This window comes from Zonotrichia leucophrys, chromosome 18, assembly GCF_028769735.1.
Source record: "Zonotrichia leucophrys gambelii isolate GWCS_2022_RI chromosome 18, RI_Zleu_2.0, whole genome shotgun sequence".
In the NCBI taxonomy this organism is placed as follows: domain Eukaryota; kingdom Metazoa; phylum Chordata; class Aves; order Passeriformes; family Passerellidae; genus Zonotrichia; species Zonotrichia leucophrys.
Genome location: NC_088187.1, coordinates 1,604,571 through 1,627,817, shown reverse-complemented (window position 1 = coordinate 1,627,817; position 23,247 = coordinate 1,604,571). Strand labels below are relative to the sequence as shown.

Genomic DNA, 23,247 nt, shown 5'->3' with positions numbered 1-23,247 from the left:
GAGGTAGGAGATGGAGTGGCTGATCTCTTTACTGGGCACTTCTGTCCCTTATCAGTTTGTACAGGTCAGTTTGAGGAGTTGCCTGCAGTTGTTGCCAGCAGCCTGCCAAATCTGTCATGCAAAGCACACAGGCAGGAGGGTGGTAGCAGGTCTCAGTCCTTCTGTGTCACTTAGAAATCTGATTCTATTAAGCAGCTGTGGTTAAAAGCTAGCACTTCTGAGCTCATCACTATCCCTTCAATATTGTTTCCTGCACAGTGACAGTTCCAGAGAAATTGTGATTTCCTAAGGACCTAAATTTTCACATAAATATAAGTTCTTAGAGAACTTGTGGAGAGAAGGAAACTCTGAAATCTATTTCACGCTACACCCATAAGATAAATTAATGTGAGGTGAGGTGGATTATTATTTATGATTACCTCATAATTTCTAAAATCTTCTTGGAAGACTGAATCACAATTTCTCAAGTGATTTGGTTTAGCAATGCTGAAAGGAATCTTTAAGGACAGCACTGTAACAGTCTAGAGGCAAAAGAGCAGAACATCCTTTACTCAAAACACCTGTTATTCAAAAATGAAATAGCAATTTTCTCAAGTCAAATATGCAAATATATCTCAAAGCAGTTAATAAACACAACGTGAGATTCAATATGTAGTATTCATATATCTGCAAAGTAGGTAATTGCCCCAAGTGTTAATATTTTCAACAGTAACTGGAATTTTGCACTCTTTCACTCAATTGCAAAGGTGCTGTAGGTACCTGGTTAACCCTGGAAAGCACAGACCCCTGAGCTTCAAAAACATATTGTAGTTACCTACAACATCTGAGACTCAGCAGGGAGTGAAAGGCTCAAATATTGGCTTAAAAGCACCAAATATACTCTTGCCCAGTTGATCTGTAGAAGATTCACACTTCTTAGCATGGCTGTGGCAGAGCCCAGCAGCCCTGTCTCTGTGGTGGCATGTGGGATGTGTAGTATCAGGGTCTAATGAAAATCAAAGGGGAATTCATTTTAGTTTGTAAAATCTGTCTGCAAATCTAATTTTCACCAGCAACAACTTCAGCTGCAAAATTTTCACATTATTTGTACCGGAGGAATATATACTTTCATATATATAGAAACATCCACAGACATTCTTTTAGAGAATCACAATAATCAGTATGTGAGATTTCAGTGCTCCAGAGGCCTTCTGCTCTGATGGGGGTGAATCAGACTCTGCATGCCATGAACAATGAGAACCCGGTGCCTCACTCTTGTGGGCATGTCTTGTTTCAAAACACAAAGGTTACCTAATCCAGGTTAAGAGAATTGAGCAACAAAGGAGGCACTCCAAGGCCACAGAGACTAAATGCAATAAAAGGAGGGAATGGCAGGTCAGCCTCAGCGTTTGTTCCTGTGGCACGGAGAAGCTGGATGAAGTTCCTTATAGCAAACAGCCAGGGAAAGTCTGACACTTACAGTGGATTCCAATGTAGACAGAGGCAGAAACAACACAGAAAAGGGCAATGTGTTGCCCAGAGTCAGCTCTGGTCTGTGGAGTACCTAAGCTATCATCTATGACACCATGCTTCTCTCTAACCTGCCAACTCTGGTTTCCATCAGCGTGGCTGAAAACTCCTGGATGTTGCATTACTGAGGCTGCCCAAGCAGCAAATTTGCCCCATTGCCTGGGATGAGAGCACCTCCTGCAACCCTTCCCTGCGTTCTGACATTCCTAAACTCTTGACACTGCACCTTTGAAGTGAAGCCAAGCAAAGCCTGAGGCCAGGAGGTGCTGGGAGAGGGCACCTCTCTCGCTGGAGCCTTGCATGCCGTGTCTCCCCTGGAACAGCAGCTCCAGCACCTCACAGTCAGGCAGAAGTGGAGTCTGGGTGAAGAGAGGAGCAACAGGAAAGCCTGGAGCAGCACAGCAAGTAGCAAGAAGTGGTGAACAAAGGGAGCAACACAGAACTCAGTCCTACTGAGGATGCTGTGGGAGGAAGAAAAGCTATGGTTATGGGTGTAGCAAGGGAATGAATTCTGCCAAGGAAAGAAGGTGGATTTCCAGGCCTGGTTTTAAAGGCATTAGCCAGTTGATAAAAACTTCTCAGAGAAGCTCATAGGGGCACTAAACAACAATAATTAAGGCTCTATATTCCCAGAGTCCTCTTTTCTTTTATGCTCTTGGTAATCTTGAAGCCAAGGGGACAAGGGAATGTAGCACAATGAGCTCCATGGCTGACAGAGTAAATGCAAGTGTGTTCCAAAATTCAGAAAAAAGGTGCTGTGATTCCAAGCCTCTGAAGTGCCAAATCACCAAATGCAAACTACAGCAAGTTCCACCAAAAATGCAGCCATCAGTACGACAGGTTGTTTATAACAAACCAAAGCTGACAGAGTAAAGGATGGAGGTTAAGGGAGGTCTGCACTGCACGCCAAGGTTTTTCTAAAAATATTGTACACCTGCCATTTGTTGCGCACACTGATCATATTTTGTCTATGACGTAGAGAACTCATAGTTCCAAAGGGGATGTGGTTTATGTTCCTGAGTCTTAATGCTTTTTCCCTTCTGTAAGGCAAAACTCCTTACTACTGTCACTAAAATAAAGCCAAGAGGACAAAAGTCACACAGGCACTGCCACGGTAACAGTTTAACTGTTCCTCTCATTGATCTTTGGAAACAGTCTCTTCAGCAGGATTGTACAGCTCTGGCACTTCAATTTAGCAAACTTTTTATGCAACTCATGAAGGGAATGCAGCCAACTCTGTACACTCAATTTAAATCAACTTGCTGATGATATAAAAAAGAGTGCTGAACCACTGGTTTGCTTCATCTGCTCCAAAACTACCAACACAAACCCTGAGGTATTTATTCCTGAAACGTTAATAGAACAGTCTAGGGCATCAAATCAGTACATGAACTCTGCTTTGATCCCATGTTAGTCTAAAGAGCTGATTCAACAACTCGTTGTTTGGTTACTTGACAGTTCAGAATGTAGCTGGGCTTTTTGCTCCCACCAGGCTTTTGCAGGTTGGGATGCGGTGGGAGCAGAGAGTGCAGCACTGGGGGATCATCTGTCCTGGCTGTGCACCAAGAGACTGTACAAGCAATTTTCAGCAGCTTTCTAATTTTGCATCATCAAAGAAGGATGATCCTTCCATGGCTTATAGAACCATAGAATGGTTTGGATTGGAAGGGACCTTGATAGCTCACCTAGTCCAACTCCCCGCAACGAGCACAGAGCTTCAGTTAAATCCGGTGGCTCAGAGCCCCATCCTCAATATGTATGAATTACCTGAGCCGAAACTGAGAACTGCAGAACTTGTACTCATCAACCTGCAGTGCCAGGCCCTGGACTCAGCTCCAGGGACCCTGGAGAACAGGACACAACAAAGGAGCACTACTCTGTGAACTCCACCCATGATTCAGGTTCCCATGGCAGAAATAACCAGAGCAGTTTAAGTTTGGTGGCCATTACCAGGCTCCTGATCAAGAGAGAAGTCTGTTCCCCACCCACAGAATGAACACAGTACAGACTGTAGTTGTCCCCTGAACTTTCTGTGCAACCGTACTGGAGCCTCTGAAGAGCTTCAGGGATCCTAGACTGCAATTTTGAAAAGTTATTTACTTGTGCTGAATTAAGTGAGCCCTACAGATCAAAGTACCTGGAACTTGTGCTTGGGTGGGCACCTGGGGTGCTGCGATAGGAGGGACTAAGCAGCACTGAGGGGGTCTCATATTTCTACCCTTTCCTTCACTGTAAATTAAAGTCACTTTCCAAGGTTTAACCCACACTGGGAGTTCCAAGGAAGTAAACTGCATGTTCACGTGAGAAAATACAAAAGAATTTGCACACCTGAGCAAACGCTTCCTTTTCCCCGTTTTTATGTCTCTTTGATCCAAGCAAGTGCATTTACCTGACAGCTGAATACTGGGAGTGCACAAATGACCCCAGCGATTGACCTGGCACTCGGTGAGAACAGAATGTTACAACGTGAATGTTTGGTCTCAGAAGTTCATCACGGAACCTCAGCAGAAGATAAATAACTGGGTGAAGCAGACCGAACACAAAGCAGGCATCTCTCATTCCTCTAAGAAGATTAACAAATCATTCACGCTTAAAGGTTAAAAATCATTAAAACAAAAAATCTCCACACTTGCATTGAGAGAAATTGAAATTCTCTTTTTGACTTGTCTCCTTTCAAAGCACCAGAACTAAACCCTGCTTGTCAAATCTTTGTATTGAAAGGTGCTGCAAAAATGTGTGTTCCAACAGATTTTTCCTTGCATGGCCCATCAGACACAGAGCTGGTTGCAGTGGAAAGGAACAAATCAGCCTGGGAAAAGGATAAGCTTGCTGACCTTTAAACAAATGATCTCAGTTTAAGTCACAGGAATAGAAATATTACAGAACACATGAAGAGTCTCCCCTGTCAGAGTTGCTCAGCCTCTTGGGCAGTTTGGGTATTAGTATTGTGCTGTAAATAGTAAGACAGTAGTAAATATTAAAGTCTAGGCATTCATATAGGAACAATACCCAGAGCTGGCATCCCCTGTTTTCCATCAATTGATCCAGCATTTTTCTAATTCCTCTTAAAAGCAAAATCGTCCACTTAAAATGAGGTACCAAGCAATGCGCTTTTAAGGCCAGTGCTGTCCGCAGCTGTGCTGTGAGTGGAAAGATAAACCAGATGGCAAACTCAATAAAAGGGAGCCAGTTAAACAGAGACAGATGAACGCCAAAAAAACCCTTTTGCTGCATTATTGCTTTTGAACTGGTTGTCATGGCACTGGAAATGGATACCACTATCAGCCTCCCACCTCTGCCCGGCCAGCTCTTCCTGCCTCTGCCAAAAGCAGGGAGTTTGCACTGCTGTGAAAAGCACAGGCTGCTGCCACTACAGCTCCACTCCCACCAAAGACAGGGGTGTGCATGGAGTTGCACCTTTTGTCACATCAAGTGCATCCAGCAGGAAAAGACCGACCTTTGGTCTCAAATTCCAGTGTCAGAATTCACAGGTCATTGTAATCCTGTGCTCAGTCTGCAGCTCACAACTCACTGCCAAGAGCCAAGGACTATCCACTTAGCACTGGGTCTCTGCATGGCTGGAGCAGCAATGGAACATAAGCTGACCTTTGTCAGATTTACACATTAATGCAGTTTCTCTTCCCTTTGACAATGCCCATTAGCAAAGAACACTATTTGCTGAGCAGGTGGAAAAGAGTAAAGGATTCAACTTCAAAATAGACCTGGAAAACCTGAGTTGTTCTGTCAGCCTCTGAATTATTTCCCCTCCCATTCCCCATTTGAGAAACTATTCAGTTAAAATTTGTAAAATCTGCTAAAATAAATACCTTAGAATGTCACAGTGTAGGTGCATTACACTTCTCTTTTTAATAGAGCATATAAAATGCAAGTTTACAATAGCTTTAGTAAGCTGTAAATCAGCACTTTTATTCAGTTTAGTTTCTGAGCTATTAATCCCTAATACAGAGGCAGAGTGCTGATTTACTGGTCTAGGACCTCCCGAGAGAATAGTTCCAATAATCCTGATGACATGGAAAGGAAATGTTACTGAATCACCTGAGTCCCTGCTACTCCCATCCCATCACCCCATAACTCAATGTTCACAGAGCTTAAGAGTCTTAATTATCAAGGAAAAAATATATAATACCATTTTGGCTTCAGTGAGCTGCAGTTACGAAAAACAAGTGTGATTTTTTCAAATAATTGTAGGCAAGCCCCTAATGAGGTTATGTACTTTGTCAGGGCTATTTTGGGTAAGGAATCCCACATGAGGTCCAGCCATGGAGCCCTTTGCTCCAGAGTCAGACTCTGGTGCATCACCAGCAGTGCCAGCACGAGGAACACAGTGCTCAGCTCGTCAGCAGGACACAAAGAACACACACATCACCACAGCCAAGTAATTTTAAAGAATTTTAATACAAACTTAATATAAACTATTTCAGTCCCTCTTAACATGTAAGACACTGACTCAAAATACTTTTATACCTTTTTTCAAGTATTGCACAATGTAGGTACAAAATTAATATTTACGATTACATTTTCTTCCATAATATATAGCAAAAATCTTTAAACTTTTAACAGAAAATACAATTTGTGTTTCTTTTGAAAAAAGCAAATATTTCGTACATTTTAATTCCACCACTAAGGAATATTCTGTACACAACCTTTTTACTTTTTTTAGAATTGATGTCTTTAAGATGGATATTTTACAATTTCAGTAAAAAAAATACAACATGAAGCTGCTGCAGCTGTCACAGATCACTGTAGTAAAAAGATATAAATGCAATACCATGTTGTAGAAACAATATATATACTCTGATATTTTACAAACTTTGTACTAAATTAAATTATACAATTAGAAAAAGACCAATAAACCCACCTATTAGTGCCAATTTTTTAATACATATACATATATGTCTGAGCACACATATATATACACATGAAAAAATTAGCCACTTCCTTGCTATATCTTAAATACTGTAAGAGGCCATATTTTTGAGAGTATATTTTTGTAATGTACAGTCAGTATAAAATAATTTTGTGCTTGGTTGGCAAATGAAAAAATGATGCATGTTGTATTTATCTAACCAAGCCTGAATGTATTCATACTACAAGCCTTAAAAAAAATCTCAAGAGGTGGGAAAAAAGATACACCCTTGGGTACGTGCACTTCAACTTGTACAATAGTATTTACTTGGATTTCTCTGTTTATTTTCAGTTAGCCATAACTGGCTGGAATTGCTGGTTAGAATACTGCATGTTGTTTAAACTAAAATTCAAGCCATCCACAAAAGACTTCTCATTTAAACCTCCATAGGCTGCAAACATATCAAAGGCATTACTGTACTGGAGAGGACTGAGGTTCAGCGGGCTGTCACCAGGAAAGATGCTGCTACCTTGACCCTGCACGTTGGGGACAACGAACTCCTTTGCGTTAGGAGAGAGAGCAGAACTCTTCTGCTGCTGCTGCTGACTGCCTAGGCCAAGCCCATACAGAGAGTGCATGGAGGAGGAGAGGGATTTCTGCTTCAACAGCTCATTGACATTCAAGCCAAGGTTGGTGGGAGAGGTGCGGGCGACCTTGTTGCCACGGCCGCTGTTCTTCATTTTGGTTGAGCCAAACTTGGTGGCAGCAAATGTGGCAGTGGTGAAGGTTAAAGGCTGAGTAGAGCGGGGCATGAAGGTGGGGCTCACAGCAGCTGAGTGACCAAAGGGAGGAGAAGGAGAACTGGACACTGAAGATGCTGGGTCACTAATAGGCATGAACACCTGGGCTTCGGGGTTAAAGCTGTTCTTGATTTCCTTATCCAACTCACATCCATTTTCATTATCATCCACATAAAGCACTTTCACTGGTCCCTTTTCACCGATTTGGTATGAAACCTCAAATGGGTCAATCCAAACACTAAGATCCTGAGGCAAGTTGCCGCGAACATCATCAATGTCCAAACCACTCTCTTTGGATGCTTGTTCTATTACTGGGTCCACTTTCTCCCCTATATGAATACATCTAAACCCTGATCCTTTGTATGGCTTTTCTGGATACCAGTGCCCTTCATACTTCTTTTTCAGAAGTCTTTCAAGCTCTTCACCAAAAATGTTGACACGTCGTCTGGGAAGCTTATTGTACAGATATGAAATAATAAAATTGAGTGCTACTTGGATTTCAAGCTGCATAGCTGCTGTGCCACAGAGTTATAAGTCTGTTTCAAAACCCAAAGAAGAAAGTGTTCAAGATGCCACAGGGAAACAAAATTTCATTGAAAATGCTGATTCAAGTTGATTATTGTCCTTCACCTTGAGTGCTCTTGTTCCTTTAAGAAAAGAGAAAAGCAAACATCCAAATAAGAACAGTGTAAGATCAAGCTCCAAGGCCTATTCTTTTAGCTCCATTTTCTGCAGAAAATAGGTTACTTTTTAAGTGAAAAAATGTGCCTCAAACTATTTCTGTTCCTGCCTGCGGAAGGTGAGGATGTCAGCTCCACTCAGTGTGACTTACAAACAACACTAGAGAGGATAGGCATGTGTTTACATATGCAGCATGAGGAACTTCCAAATCACGTGAGCTGCGTGTTTAGTTATTCACAAAGCAGCAAAGATAATTTTTAAGACATCACAGAACTGCCAAGAGTGTCAACAGTTCAATTATCAACCTGTATTTGGATGATTTACAGTACTCAGCTGCAAAATTTAGTACCAGACCATTAGTTTAGCCTGAAAGGTCTTAGTCCAAGGGTCATTTATCACTTTAAAGTTTGGAAACATATTGACTACAACCACAGGCTGCAGAATTATAATAATGTTAACAGTTGCTTTAGATAGTTTCTTACAAATAGCTTAAATGATGCAACATTTATTTTAAGTCCAAGCAAATCTCCCTAAACTCTGCGCGGGTGAAATGATGCAAACTGAGGAGAAAATGTCTGCTGTGCACATCCAACAGCTCACACTGAAATGCAGTCAGCACATACATAATAGCTGCCCGTATGTTCTGTCACAAGGGTGGCCAAGACTGATAATTAGTTCACAATTTTTTCTCTTTCTTCAAATTATTCTCTATTTTCAGATGCAAGATGCAGTTATATACTCAATTGTATTGCACTGTCTGTAACTCAGATTTCACAAAGTTCCTGGGCTAACCGGGCTTTTGACAGCCTCAAAGCAGATTGCCTTTCTCCTTCTCCATGACTCCATTTTATATTTAATGTAAGATATGGTTGTCACTGCTTCACAAAGGACAAAAGAGAAATTTAGCTGTCTGAAGTTAGAGAAGGGAGAAGAATCAGGCATTAGCACATGAACTGCTAATACGAATCCTGCAGTACACCTTGGTGTAAACATACACACACACCACACACCTTTGTCAAAAAAGATCCAATAAAACAAATTATGGGGAGCGTTTTTGGATCAAGTTAAAAGCCCAAAGAGAATCTCTATTACCTATGGGCTTTTCTGCACTGCATCACTAAGAACAAAATTTAGCATAGCTGTCACTAAAGATTAGAGAAATCAAAGTTAAAGGATTTTGACATTAACAATGTGACTACACGGCTTTTTTATTTCTTGCTTCAAATAATCTCCTTTTAAAGTCTGGAACCCTATTTCCAAGCCATTCGTGTTCTCCCCAACATGGTATGGGAATAGTCTGCAAGGCTACATGTATGATAAGGCGACCTTTAAACGTTTGCTGGATCAGCACCGGGTGGGGATAAGGAAAAGATCAAGGGCAAACAGAAGATATTTACAAAAGGGGCACAATCAGTGCCGAAAAGCTGATTGGGTGGTTAAACGGGGCATTTAAAAATGATTTATTAATCCATCTGCGCTGTTTCATTTCCTCCATGTCCTTTAAGAAAGGAATGCTCCTTTCAGAGCGCACCAGGCTGACTCTGTAAATTTCTCTACGCGAAGCGGATCCACGGTACAAAAGCAGCTGATCAAATATACTGGCTTGATCATTTTGAACTTGTTCTTTTTATGTATTTATGGGAAGACGGCAGTATTTCTGGAGGATCCGAGCCCATACGTGGCCCAGTAACAGCGCCCTGGCAGGAGCCTTAAGCAGTGGGAGTTACATAACCAGGCAGTCGGGTCTCATTAGATTTCTGCTCACAGCCCTAGAGCTCCGGCGGCAGCAGGAGGAGGAAGAGCATTTTCTGAGCCCGTAGGAAAGCGAAGGAGGAAGAGGAAGGGGATATCTGGAGGGCAGGTGGGGGTTGCAGGGCTCCTCTCCTGGCGCACAGTTGGGCAGGTCCCGCCGGGCGCTGCCGGCGCTCCCGGAGCGGCCCAGCGCCGATTACTCAGCCGGCACCGCTCCCTCCTCCTCGCCCGAGCGCGGCCAGGGCGGCCCAGGGGGAGCGACCCCTCACAGCCCAGCCGTGCTCTCTCTCCCAGCCCCTTCCCCGAGGAGCCCCTGCACCCACCGGGTCCCCCTCGGCACCCCCGGCACCGCGGGCTCGTGACTGCCTCAGCACACCCTGCCCAGGAGCCGAGGCCGGGCCGTGCTGCCTCAACCCCCCGCCCGCGCTCCCCTGCGCCTTACGGCCGGTACTCACCCAGGGGCGCGGGGTTAGTGCAAACAGTTCCGGCGGGGGTGTGAGGGCGGGGGCTGGCGGCTCAGCAACCGAGCCCCATCTCCGAGCGCCGGCTCCCTCGGCGAGGATGGGAGGGGAGAGGATAGACAAGAAAAAAAAAAAAAAAAGGGAGGGGGAAGGGTCGGAAAAAAAAAGGGGGGGAGGGAAGGGGGGGGAGGGCAGTGCTGCTCACACCCCACGACGGGCGCGCTAGGCCGCCGCAGCTGCAACCCCTCTGCTTATGCTCCGCCGTCTGCCGCGCCCCTACTTATACCCTCCCTTGCCCCGCCCACGGCCGCCCCTCGCCCACGTCCCGCGCCGCCACATCGCCCAAGCCCCACCCCCCAGTGACTCGCGTCCGGGCAGCCCTGTCCCAGCCGCCGAGGCTCCGCCCCCTGGCCGAGCCTCTCCGCTGCCTCTTCTCTCTTCTCCGCCCCCCCTCCCCCATCCCCCCGGTGCGGCGCGCGGGACCACTCTGACGTCAACGCGCTACTCGCTTCGCAGCCCCGTTGCGTCACTGTCTACGTCAAACCGTGCCCTTGGGCCCCTCAGCCCTGCGGGGTAGGGAAAGGAGGGAGCACTGAACTACATCTCCCATGACCACCGTGGCCCGTGGGGCCCTCGGCAGCAGCAATGGCGGGGCTGGCAGGGGCCGCTTGTACAGCTGCTGCTTTCACAGCTGGCACCCCTCAAGCTCTGAGGTGATTCGGGCGGGCTCCTTCCTTACGGGGGCGGGGGCAGGACGACCCCTCACATCACCGCCAGTACCCCCCCCCCCCCCCCCCCCTTACGCCGCGCCCAGCGGCTAAAAATACTCCCCACAGATAGCAACGCCCGGCGATTGGCTGTCTGCCCGAGCGGCCGCTGCTGATTGGCCAGCGGGACGGGGGGGGCGGCTCCAGGCCGGGTTTTGGCGGAACAAAGGTGAGCAGCGGTGGGCGGGCAGTGAGTGTCTGTGTCCGTGTCCCTCAGTGCCGGCGGGCTCGGGGTTCTGGGGGCCTTTGGGATGGAGCGGAGCGGACCCACCCCAGTGTTCCTTAAAACATCTCCGAGTTTGCTCTTAAACACCTCTAGGGGTGTTCAGCATTGGTGCTGGGGCGGTTTCCCTCACATCGCCAGCAGGACCCGGTTCTGGAGGACAAATTGTAACGGTTTTTTTTTTTTTTTTTTTTTTTTGGTTTGTGGTTTTTTTTTTTCCTTCTCCGCCTCTTGCTCTGTTTGTATAATAATAAAGCATTTTGGCATAAACGCTACATGGGCCCCCGGAGAAATTTGGAAATGCCAGTCGGAAGAAATTCCAAGACTTTTAACCCTTTGTAGCTGAGAGTATATATGAAAATGGGAGGCAGTAACCCAAAAGCTGAAATATTAAGGGAAAGAAGAGGGTAAATATTTAGGATTTTCCACAGCTTAACATTTCTGATGGAAGGCTTAATTGATTGTAAAACAAAGTTTTTATTCAGATGTATCAATGTTAGGATTTTCCACAGCTTAACGTTTCTGATGGAAGGCTTAATTGATTGTAAAACAAAGTTTTTATTCAGATGTATCAATGTTGATGCTACTGGGATTGCAGTATTGCAAAGAACTTGAAAATCTTGATTAAAATTCAAAATATTTACAATTTTCCCGTGTATTTCTCACCCATTTTTAAGTCTAGAGGGTTGAACATGCTTTCAGTGAAAACTGGGTCACTTGTCACGATGCACCCCAAATGGAAAATAAAACGTGAAGATATAACATTGGCAACTGTGAGACTACTGGGAACTCATGTGGCATCTCCAGGAATCTGAGTCCTGGGTATTTGTTTTGATCAAAAAGAGACAAAGTGAAACAACTCCCTAAACAGAGAAGGTGAAAAGACAAATAGAGGGGGTTGTTTTGGTTTGGTTTGGTTTTGACATTAGAGCTCGGGAGTCTCCATGGAACAACAAACGCACACTGACAGGTGACATCAGCCACCAGCGACGGGTTCAGCTCGCGCTGGGCTCAGTTCTGGGGTGGCAGCAGCAGATTTCCCTTTGAAGTGGGAAAAAAAAACCTGCACAGTGCTGCAGATCAGTGTTTTCAGGTGAGATTTCTCAAGGAGCTTTACAAGCCTGGTAACTGCTGCTGAGCTGCTAAAAAAAGCCAGATTTAAAAGCAGAGACTTTCTTTTAAATGGCTTTAGTGCTACATGAGGAGCATTAGAACTGAATTGAATGTAAAGAGCTAAGATGTTGGTAATCAATGCAGCCATGGGATCCTTTAAATCTGTAAAAATTGGGATGTGCTTTTCTGGGGCTTATGTAAAGGAAGCTTCTCATGCAGTCCATGCTGTAGAAAAATCTGCTCTTAAATGCAACTAGACCAATTTTTAGGTGCCTCCCACCCCAAACCATTCTATGATTCTAAATGTTAATGATGGGTCATTGGCCCAGGAATAACCTCTTTGAGGACCAACCCCACTTTCTACTGTTCCACTGAAAGTTTCAGTTTATCCTTTTTGTCTGAAAAAATAGCTTTTAAACTGCAGTGATCACAGTGTGGTCTACATATGGCATGTCAGAGGTAGGTGGCCAAACTGTAGTAAATTATTAACACCTAAAGCCAGAGTTTAATGCAGGATCATTTTTATTCTTAAAACCTCTACAGGCTTTTTGATCCATAAGGGTCAGATTGGGGCCTGCAGTGTTTTTCAGCCCTTTTGATTAATGGCAATAACAAAATATCTGCCTCCCTGCTAGAAAAATCTTTAAAAATGCAATCAATACAAAATAACTCCAGCAGCAAAATTTTACTCATGTTACAGATCTATTCAGCTGGAAGATTAATGTTAAAAGAAAAGAAAAACTATATATTCTCATATCTCCTGACAGACATTGACAAGTCTTCTCCACAGCAGAGCAAATCTACACAAGTATTTCAGAGCAAGGCAGGAGGCAGGAGTGAGATTAGAAGTAAGAAGACTTTCTTAATCTGAATTAAATAAGAAGGGTTTGATCTAATGCTCTGTTCATAGCCAGATCCTGCCATGCTGGCCATCAACAACTGAACTACAATTTCCACAGTCTGGGTCTCTGCAGAATAATCTCCAAATCTAAGATCTCTGCATTGTAAAACAACTACATTGCTGTAAAACCTTGCACTGCACAGACTTGACAAAGAGCCCTTCTTTTCTACTAAAAAATCTAAATTTGATTCCTGAAATAATAACTGTCTCTCTTTAAAAATCGGAATTAGTATTTTTTATTGAACAACACCTCCAAATCCAAAATACAGTTTGTAAATCTTAAAAGTTGTTTAAAGGAATTATATATAACCAAGAAAATTTTTGCTAATTATGTCATTAAGGACAAGAATTTGAAAGCTGCAGGAAGACAGGCTCAGAATTCCCACCATCCATCCTTTTCATACAATCCTCTTCTCTGATAAATGAATGTTGCTGTACAGAATATATAAAATTTGTCCTGATGGTGGACATGAAGCTTTGTATTATACATTCCCAAATAGAGTGCAGTCTCTTTTTTAACATTTTCCTATTTGGGATCAAAATTCTCCTTTTAGCATGGGAGCCTGGGCTTTGATCTTGAAAAATTGGAAAACTTTCCCCATTGTATTCATCCCTCTCAAGCCCAATTTTATCCATTTGCTGATTTTAACATGTGTTCCTTTTCCCCACCATCTATCAGTGTGAGCAACCAGGCCTGGCTGCTCTCCAGCAGATATCTTAACACTGACTTTGAAATGGGATGTAGTTCTCTTACATTTCACTTTACCAGCAGCGATTTTTCCATAAATGCTGATTAGAAAGGGGGTCTGGAGATATCAGATGTTGGCCAGTACCAAAAGCTCTCTGACCACAAAGGTTTTTTGAGGTGAGAAACCACAAAATCACCTTTTAAGGGCCGTTGTTTCAATGGAGTAAAAAATAAGCAGGAGCAGAATTCAGGCAAAACAGCCAGGTCATCTTCTAGGAGAGCCCCAAGCTTGTCTCTAATCCTGTGAATATATCATTTTTTCTGGGCCAACATCAATAGAAGGAACTGATCTGCAGGAGATTAGAGCTCAGAGCTCACAAGGACATCCCCCTCTCCTAAGTGGAATGCTACCGATATTATAGCTCACCTAGAATAAGTTGACAGAGTCCTGAGCAAGACACAGAAAGAAAGCAGCTGTTGGGTAAGAGGGAGAAATAAAACCAGGAGAAATAAAGATTTTGCACCAAGGCTTTTTTCTCCCTGAAGTTTCATCCAGCTTCAAGGATGAAACTTGAAGTGAAAATGTGGGTTGTTTGTTTTGCCTGAAGATGGTATAAGGTAGGATCTGTTCTTGAAGAGGAGCCTGATAGGCGACATTTTCAGAATGGAGTACAGATTCTGAGAAGGCCAGTAAAAAAGAGTGAAATGAGGAGTAAATAATCTAAAACTGCTGTGAAAGGTAATGGTCACAAGTAGAGAGAAACTATAATAAGAGGGAGAGGGAATGGGAAATATTTTATGAGCATCAGAATTTCCTATAGCTGTGAATAAATGGGCTGAAGAAGGAGGAAGGAGGAGTGATTTCATACATTAGAGAGGTTGACCTTTGAAGAAAGTTTTATTAAAATTCAGTATAATTTTTTACTTGAGTTCACCTTTGTGCTGGAAACCTGCCAGTTTAATGTCAGTTAGTTGTGCAGTATCTGTTAATAGATAAAATTATGAGATGAGGACTGTCCTAGCTGATAGCCATGGAACTTCTAAGTTAATCAGCTTCAAATTCTTTACTATGCTCATTCCAAACAATGATTCATAAACAGTTTTAAAGAGACAGAAAGCTGCTTTTTAAACTGTCAATACTTTCATGGGGATCAAAAATAAACACTGAAGATGAAGGGCCGGTCTTTTGCCCTTTCAGTCTTTGAATAGATGAAAGTAGCTTGAAAATGTCTCACTAGGAATTTGCTTAAGAATTTTGTGTACTTAGCATTTTCCAGGAAGGCAAGTAAATATTTGTTTTCCTGAAAAATGAATTCCAGGAAAGCCATTCAGTCTTATTCAAGAGAGATACTAAATGTGAAAAAAATATATAGTAAATGGGAAAAAATGTCAGTGCAAAGAAATAGCTTTCATTCAGTCCATTTAAACTGAAAGAAGGAGCAGTAGAGGGGTGACTGTTTACCAAAACGGTGATGTTTTGATTATCATCAGCTTGGGTAAAAAACATATCATCTGACAACTACCAGGGGTCTCTTTTTGAAAGAAATGGAAACTCAACTTTATTTATGCAAAGATCCAGCCAATACCACCTTTTCTGACTAATCACAATGTCCTCTAAAGCAAATCTGCACCATTGGGTCTCCCAGCAATGCTTTTTGTTTACTTAGGAAAGATCAGTGAGGCCTTCACTGTTGTTTAGTTTTTCAACAAAGTGATCTAGATGCACTTTGAATGAGAAGGGGAGGAAGGATGTTTCCATGCACTGTCAATTTATTATCAAGATTGGAAGGTACTTCAGGTTTATGCAATAAAATTCAGAACAAAATATAATTTTAACATCCCCAGAAGATCTCCCTTGTTTCTTGCAGAAGAATTTAAACCAACCAAGAACAGTGCAGCTCAGTAAGAAGCCATCCATATTTTAAGCTTTTGGGCAATCCTTTTTCTCTGGAGCATGTGGCTGTTGACTGGGTTTCTTATGCCTTTCTTCATGCTGTTTCTATCAGTTACAGTGTTTTATTCTGAGCCCAGGACTTGGAGAGTTTAATTAGTGACTACCAGGTGACAGGCAGAATATCACCTTTAGGAAAGGCACTAGTTAGAAGTGTTGATACTGGGTCTGGAGGTAGTCTGGTTTCAGAAGTGCTGAGTTAACCTGCTGTGCTGTCATGCTATGACAGTGTGAGTGATGGTGACTTCAAAGTAAATAAGTTCAAGTATCTGTCTTGATAAATACAGTCTGAAAATAATCCCCATGAGAAGATCATGAAAACTATCTGTATTTTATAAAAAAAAACAAACAAAAACCAACAAGGTTGTTTCTTTTCAGCTGAACAGGAACCCAGTACTTGTGCAGACATGAAGAGCTAGTTGAGTGGAAAGATATCAGGATGTGACAGTTGAAGGTTTGACCCTGAATCTTTAAGGGTATTATCCACGGGGGAAAAAAAGTCAATGGAAATTTCTCTTTGAGCTTGCTGTGCTACAGATCTGGTCCTTACTCAGCTCCTGTTAAAGTCCATTAAGTCACAGAGACAGGAATAATGGAAGGGAATGAAGATTCAAGCTATGTGTTTGCTCCTGAGACATACATAGCAGATTTTACACAGTTTGTGTATCCTGTTCATGTAAAGAACATGGGCGACTCAGTCTGTCACCGGCACTGAAATGATCGTTCGGTTCAAATAGTAAATCATTCATTTCCTCTCCAACTTCTGATTCCTAAAGGTGTAATTCCCAATTTAATATAATAAGTGCCTTAAAAGATTAAGCAAAAGGTCATGTTAGCATAATGTCTTTCCTGAACTGATATCAAAAGGCTGCATAAAGCCACACCTTGAAATCCCCCAGGACAGTGCTCATGGGACTTGCCAATAACACAATTTCACAGAGGTTCTTCTGTTTCACAGGTCACAGCTCTTTACCCTGTGATGGATAGACTGAGCTACCTCCGTGTACCTACATATATATGACCCACTTCATTAGAACAGAATGTTTTCTCTAGAATACACAGCCCAATAGGAGCCATTATCTCATGTGCTATTATTAATGCAAAGACTTCAGACAGCTCCTGCACACAGCAGTGAATCTGTGCAGTCTCAAGAGTAGCTGTAACTAAGATCTTCAGAAGCAGGGATAAAACAGCCATGTCACACAATTACATTGAGTTTGGCAATGGGAAGAAGAGATTTCTTCTTGATCCCCCATGATGTTTATCTTCTATGCTGGGAAATGAGCACTTGGAGTGACATACTTTTTATTGTAGCTAATGGAACTCAGATTTGTAAAGAAAGTGATTCTGCTGTGTGACCGTATTATCTAAATTGCTTTGTCGCCAACGCATAAAAAACTGAATATAAAATTGCCTGAGTATAATTGAGTGCTGACTCACCCCCCGATTAGGGTAAATGGTGCAGTGTTCCAGGGTGCCTTGGAGTGTTCTATAGTCTCACAATCCTATGTGAAATTCCCTGATTGATTTTTTCCTCCTCCAAGCAAACTTATGTTTCATGCTCCTATTTGAGGCTAGATGCTACAAATCCAGCTGCTGTCACAAGACATCTTCCCCCTGCTTCGTTATCTTGATCAATTTTCTGCTGAAACTCATCTTTCATCCTGGCTGGTGCAGTTGCCTCCCTTGAGATTATTCCAACTCCTGGCTCTCCATATTCATAGCCACTCTCTGAGCTCCAACTCCAACTCTCTAGTTTCTAAGGCTATATAGCTGAGGATGTTTTCTCACTAAAAGCTTTTCCATAAATTCTCACAATTTCATTTCAGTCTAATCCAAGGCTGCATACACACATGACACTTCTCAGAACAGGCTTTTATTAAAAGTACCTGCTTACATGAGCAAGAAAATACAGACCCAAGTATTTTTAATGGATTTTTTTTAAATCCTGAAAATAGTCTCATATTCATTTGGAGGTATAACAGTGTGATTATGCTTATATATAGAAGAATTCTCAGGTTTTGAAATTTAAGTATAAGAAGGGCAATTGTAAGAATCAATGCCAGAGACCCGAGGTGAACTGAGCCACGCATGTTGAGCAGAGAGCTCAGATTTAGCTGACTGTGGCAGTAAGTTAAACCAGCACTTGTGCCTTGGGTGATCCCTGTTTCAGCTCTCCCTCAGGCAGTGAAAAGAAAGAGAAGAAGAAGGGCTATGACCTAAATGAATTACAGCAATTATTAACCAGCAATCCCACCTCTGAGGATTTGCAAAAGATCCCAGCCCTGAGCTGGGTGATCTGGGATTGAAACCAGTCATGGAAGTGGCAGAAATTGATTTTGTTTCCAATTATCTATGAACATCTCCTTTCTGGCTGGCTGAACTATTGAGCAACTGAGCAGCTGTTGAAAACCAAGTAAGGAAGAGGCTGGAATTTGTTTCCTTTATATGTGGGACTGGTTTCATATCAGAAAATAAAGAGTAACTTCAGCACATGCATTGGGCTTAGATTCTCCAGAAGCACTTGTTGCTGCACAGTCCAACCTTGTTCCTTGCCAGTAATTGTAACTTTTGTTGTCTGATAAATGCTTTGCCTCAAAGAGGATAGAACCCATTTATCTCCAGCTCCAGAGAGATAGTAATGTAATAGTTCCTTCACCAGGAGATCTGCTCCCTGAAAGTTCTCTTCTGAGTTGGATGATATTTTCTCCAAGAGTTTCCTTCTGTAGAATAAAAAAAAAATCACTTGAAATGCATTTTCAGAGACAATCTCTTAAGAATAAAACTAATTGTAAAAAAACATCTTAAATTGGTAAGGAGGAGTAAATCTAAAATTCAGAGCTGATCTAAAGCTGGGTCGGAATCCAGCCAGAGTTAAGGGTCTAGTCTCTTCTTGCTGATCAGCACAAAGGCTGTACCTTTGCAAAATAAAGACACATTTAGAAGATGTAATGGAATAAAAAAAAGGAATCTCTAAAAGTGAAGAAAGCAACACATTCTAAGATTTTAAAAACTGTTGTCAGAACCCTTCAAAGATAGGGGTGAAATACATAAAAGCATCATGGCTTCCCCAGAAAGGTTAGTGTTGGTTGTTACTCTCAGCCCAGGCTGCATTTGACAGCTCTCACTTCTATTGCCAGAAGTGTGTTTTGAAAGGCCAGTATTCCTATCCAGATTGTTCTTTCTAAATGTTTGACAGCAGCCTGCCCAAGTGACGTCCAAATGGGCGTAATTAATTGTTAATGACCCCAGTTTGGCTGAATCAGGGAAGTGCCTAGATGACAGGGAAGAACATCACTGGGAAGACTCAAGGGAGGCACCAGGGGATTTGCCGAGGACAGCGATGGATTCAATGTCTGCAGTCACTCCAACATTTAACCTCCTCATCTATAACAACTGGTGGGTTACTCAGCTGCCATTTATTGCTACCCTGCCAGGAGGACTGCGGGCAGAGCAGGGAGCAGAGCACTCTTGGCCAGAAGTCCCAACTCATTCTGCAGCAAAGATAAGCCCTTGAATGGAAATTCTTCAAAGGGATGAGGCTGGGCAGACTGTTACTACCCATAGTCTTGGAGCAGGCAATCAGTCCTCCCTTTAATAAATAGAGATATGAGATGATCAGGGAAGAGCATGCTTCTTAAATGTGTTGGAAAAATGAGTCTGGGACGTCTATCATCTCTGATCTACAAAGTGATGGAGGTTCCTGAAGAAGCATCAACACCTGCACGGTCAAACAGGAGCAACTCTGCTGGTCCTGCCTGGCAGCTTGTGCTCTAAACTATAGCTAATGAGTGTGAAGGCCTTGACAAAAAAAGCTTCTACAGAATCCCTTTTCTAAGTCCTTTGATTTTACTGGAATATACACAGCAGTAAAATTCATATAGCCAATGGAAAGACATGTCCTGGCATGACCCTGCCACAGAAAACAATGAAACAAAAGGACAGCAATTTGGGGTCATGTTTGGGAAGGATGAGGATCCATGATTCAGCATGTCTGTTTACTAAATCTCCTCTAATTTGTCACGTAATGAAGGAGTGGGGCAAACACCTGCAGCTCTAGGCTGCTGCTTCATTATGAAAAGGTACGACCCAGGCAGCGATGAGCATCTGAGGAATAAATGAGTTTCAATTAGGACAGTAGGTCAGAAAGAGCAAGATGATTCATATCCAGGATGTATTCCAACCCTCCACAATAACACTCAGCATTCTGTTCAGCTTTGCTCCTTCAAAGTGCCGGCAAACACCCCATCCTTTCCATGGCACTGGCAGGTAACAGGCAGAGAGGCTTGGGTGTGTGCTGAGACCTGCTGATTCCTGGAATAATTGAACTAGGCTGGGAAAAAATGCCTTCCACAGCAACAGGAAGGAATGAGACAGCTCTGTCCTAGTCACAGCATGCCACTGTGTGTTCAGAAATCAGGGGATGTAAAGATTCACATCTGAGAATTAATAAATAAGCTACTCAGAATTAATAGCCTCTTTTAGGGAGTCATCTACATGAATTTTTCCCAGGAGTAAGGAACAGGTCATGACAGATGGAGTTTAGGAGTGTGTGGCTCCTAGGTTAGCGCCCTGACAATGCCTCTGCTCAGCTGTGAAAATCATATTTTACTTGCTTGACTGTGAGTTGCTGGGCAATGGGATGTAATTTTCCATGCTTGCTGTTGGCGCTGGGTTTTACCTTGGCTTGCATCTGATAATGCAAGCTCTGTCAACATTGTTTTACCTATTGGAAAATAATAATTAAGAAGCCTGGATGATAGGCATGTGTTAGTACCCAAGAATGCATGGCTAGCTCCACTTTAACCTGGTCACCATAGTTTACTACTCTGCCACAAAATGTCTTTTCCAGGTTTACTTGAAGACTGGGATGTAAGAAAACCTTAGGGGTGCCAGACATTGTGTTGACTTTGATCTCTCTAAAAACAAATCCTTTAAAGTTTAGATCAAGGAATCTTTTAATGAAACAAAGAAATCGTGCCACTTATATCAGTTCCAGATATAAATAAGTCTGCTAGAAATAAACAGAAGCAAGGCAGAAAGGAGACAGCCATGCTCTGCAATGTCAGTCGAAAGTGACTGTCTGATGGATGATGATATGGCTGGCTGGGAAAAAAGTCAGTCTAAAATCTTGCTGCGAGCCATCTGGCAAATCTTCCAAAGGATATTGCTATACAATGGCACTGAATTCGTACCTGCTTTGCATCTCCTGCTCTCAAGAAAGGCTATTTGCTCCTTTAACGAAGTGAAGATTTTGAAATCTCTACTATGACTCTCATCTGAGGGACTCATTGTAACCCTCCCCACTGATGGTTGTCTGTTCCCTCCCCCCACCAGTCTGCCATGGATGCAGAATCTTATCCCAGGATCCTTTAGAATGGAAAAGATCTGTAAGATCAAGTCGAGCTGTAACCCAGCACTGCCAAGGCCTCCACTAAACCATGTCCCCAAGTGCCACACCTGCAAGTCTTTTAGATACCTCCAGGAGTGGTGACTCCACCACTGCCCTGGGCAGCCTGTTCCAATTCTTGGCAGCCCTTTAGGCGAAGAAATTTTTCCTAATATCATCACAGGATCATGGAATGGTTGAGGTTAGCTTACCCAGAGCAGGTTGCACAAAGTAAATGTTACAGTATGTTTTTATTTTGCAGGTTTATTGTTTGAGTTGTGCTTTGGTAGTCCTTTTGGGGTTTTTTCCTCCCCCTGTTTTAGAGGGACACAGACCTGCCTTTGTTATTCAATTGAAGTCGGGTGTCTTATCTGTTGTTACTTAACTACTTCCCTGCCAAGTTTCAAACCCCTTCCCCCCCACATCCAGTTGTTAACCCCTCCTATCCCAAGCAGTTTTCCTCCCTTGTGTTCCCTGCCTTGTGTTCCACCCCCAGTTCTCCTGATTAGCTGAACATTGTACCCTCCCTTGAGACCTGCTCCCCTTTATAAGCTGTTGTTTGCCCCCAGTCCGTTGCCTGGGGCCCCGGGACTCAGGGAGTTTCCCATCAAATAAAGAAATCCAGTGCCCTCCAGGCCCGTGTTGTGGCCCCTTTTGTTCCGCCCTGTGCCTCCACTGGTAGCTGGGATTCTGCAGAGCCCAAGAGAGGGGGACTGTCACCCCCCCACTGTCACCATCTAGCTGGGAAGTGCAACAGTAAAGATGATTTGTTAAAATATCTTTCCACAGTAAAGATGCTCTTGGACATGTAGTGCATCACTAAGACACAGTGCGCACCTGACTCCATCCAGGCAGTTCCAGCTCAGGATTCTCTTCCCTTGTTCCGCAGGGCAGGCAAAAGTTGACAGCACTGGAATTTGTAGCACATCCATCCTCTTGCTCCAGAATCATCATTACTTCATGCTTGGAACTGAAGAGCCACATTTCATACTTCTGAACAGTGTAAGGCTTATTTTCATAACTGAGTCATTTGGACTCTGTACCCCAGAAGGCAACAGTAAATATCACCACTGGCCATTTCCTAATGAACATAAAGCGGTAACAATTTAATGTCACTTCAAAAAACCCAAAAACTTGCCATAAAAACAAAAATATCCCTAAAGGACAGGCTGTCTGTATTAATGATATTTTTCTCCTGCTTCTTCAGCTCCTCTCATGTGATGCATAATCAGCTGTAACTGAGTTCACAACCCTCCTGAGTTGTGACGAACTGCAATGGCTTGAGACCATGGAACTGGGAGTACCTGCACATGGATAACCCCGACTGAGGGGCAGCTGTATATCTGGTGACCAGACACTTCTGGGTTTTAACATGGGCCCAGTAAAAGCTATTTTCAGCCTAAATGATCTTTGATACTGAAACTAGAGTTAACCTGGCTGGTGAGCAGAGGAGATCATCTGTTCTGAGAAATAAACCAAGGGAGAAGGAGGTGGGAGAAGAGTAGGAAGATAACAAAGGAGAGGGACTCTTTAGGGAGAGGAATAAATTTGGAAACATGCAGTGATGGAAAAAGGAACAGAAGAAAAACTGCTGTTGCATCTCCCTATCACTCCCTCTCAGGTCCCTGTCCCTGCTCAACTGCCAGCCACGTTTGTCATTTGTAATTCTCAGCCTTCTTAAATAGATGGGACTAAGAAGCAAAAACTGACTCAAAGCAACTCCCCTCACTTTTGCTATTGCCAATTTTAGTAATTTTTTGTCAGTTTGGTTTGGTTGTTAATAAGGACTTGATTCTAATTTCACCATGTGCAGCAGTAACTTGTTAACAAGCTGCTCCAAGAGATCTTTGTAGGACAGTGGAAACCAGGGAGAGGGAATAATTACAGCATTTCCACCTATGACAGTCTGCTTCAGGGCAGGTGTAAATAGATCCGTAAGTGTTTGTTCACTTAGAAGTTCAGCCCAACTGCTTTCTCAATTTCCAGCAGCAGAATTAATAGATAGGGGTTTTTCCTTAAAAAATGAGGGCAAAAATTATCTACTAAATATCACCCTCCCTTCCCACTAGACTGCAAGTAGTATTAAAAAAGTTTCAGAATTTTTACCAAAACCAGATGTTGGGTGTATAAAAGTACAGGCAGTTT

General features: G+C 43.1%; 1 protein-coding gene across 1 annotated transcript; it reads right to left on the bottom strand.

The window, feature by feature from the left end:
• Window positions 1-5,906: 5,906 nt before the first annotated feature.
• On the bottom strand, window positions 5,907-10,216 carry TOB1 (transducer of ERBB2, 1). The gene is made up of 2 exons (XM_064728847.1): window positions 10,065-10,216; window positions 5,907-7,823 (listed from the first exon to the last, which is right to left on the bottom strand). The coding sequence occupies exon 2, from the start codon at window positions 7,684-7,686 to the stop codon at window positions 6,724-6,726; it is 963 nt and encodes a 320-aa protein (XP_064584917.1). The 5' UTR covers window positions 7,687-7,823; window positions 10,065-10,216; the 3' UTR covers window positions 5,907-6,723.
• Between the last annotated feature and the right edge of the window lie 13,031 nt (window positions 10,217-23,247).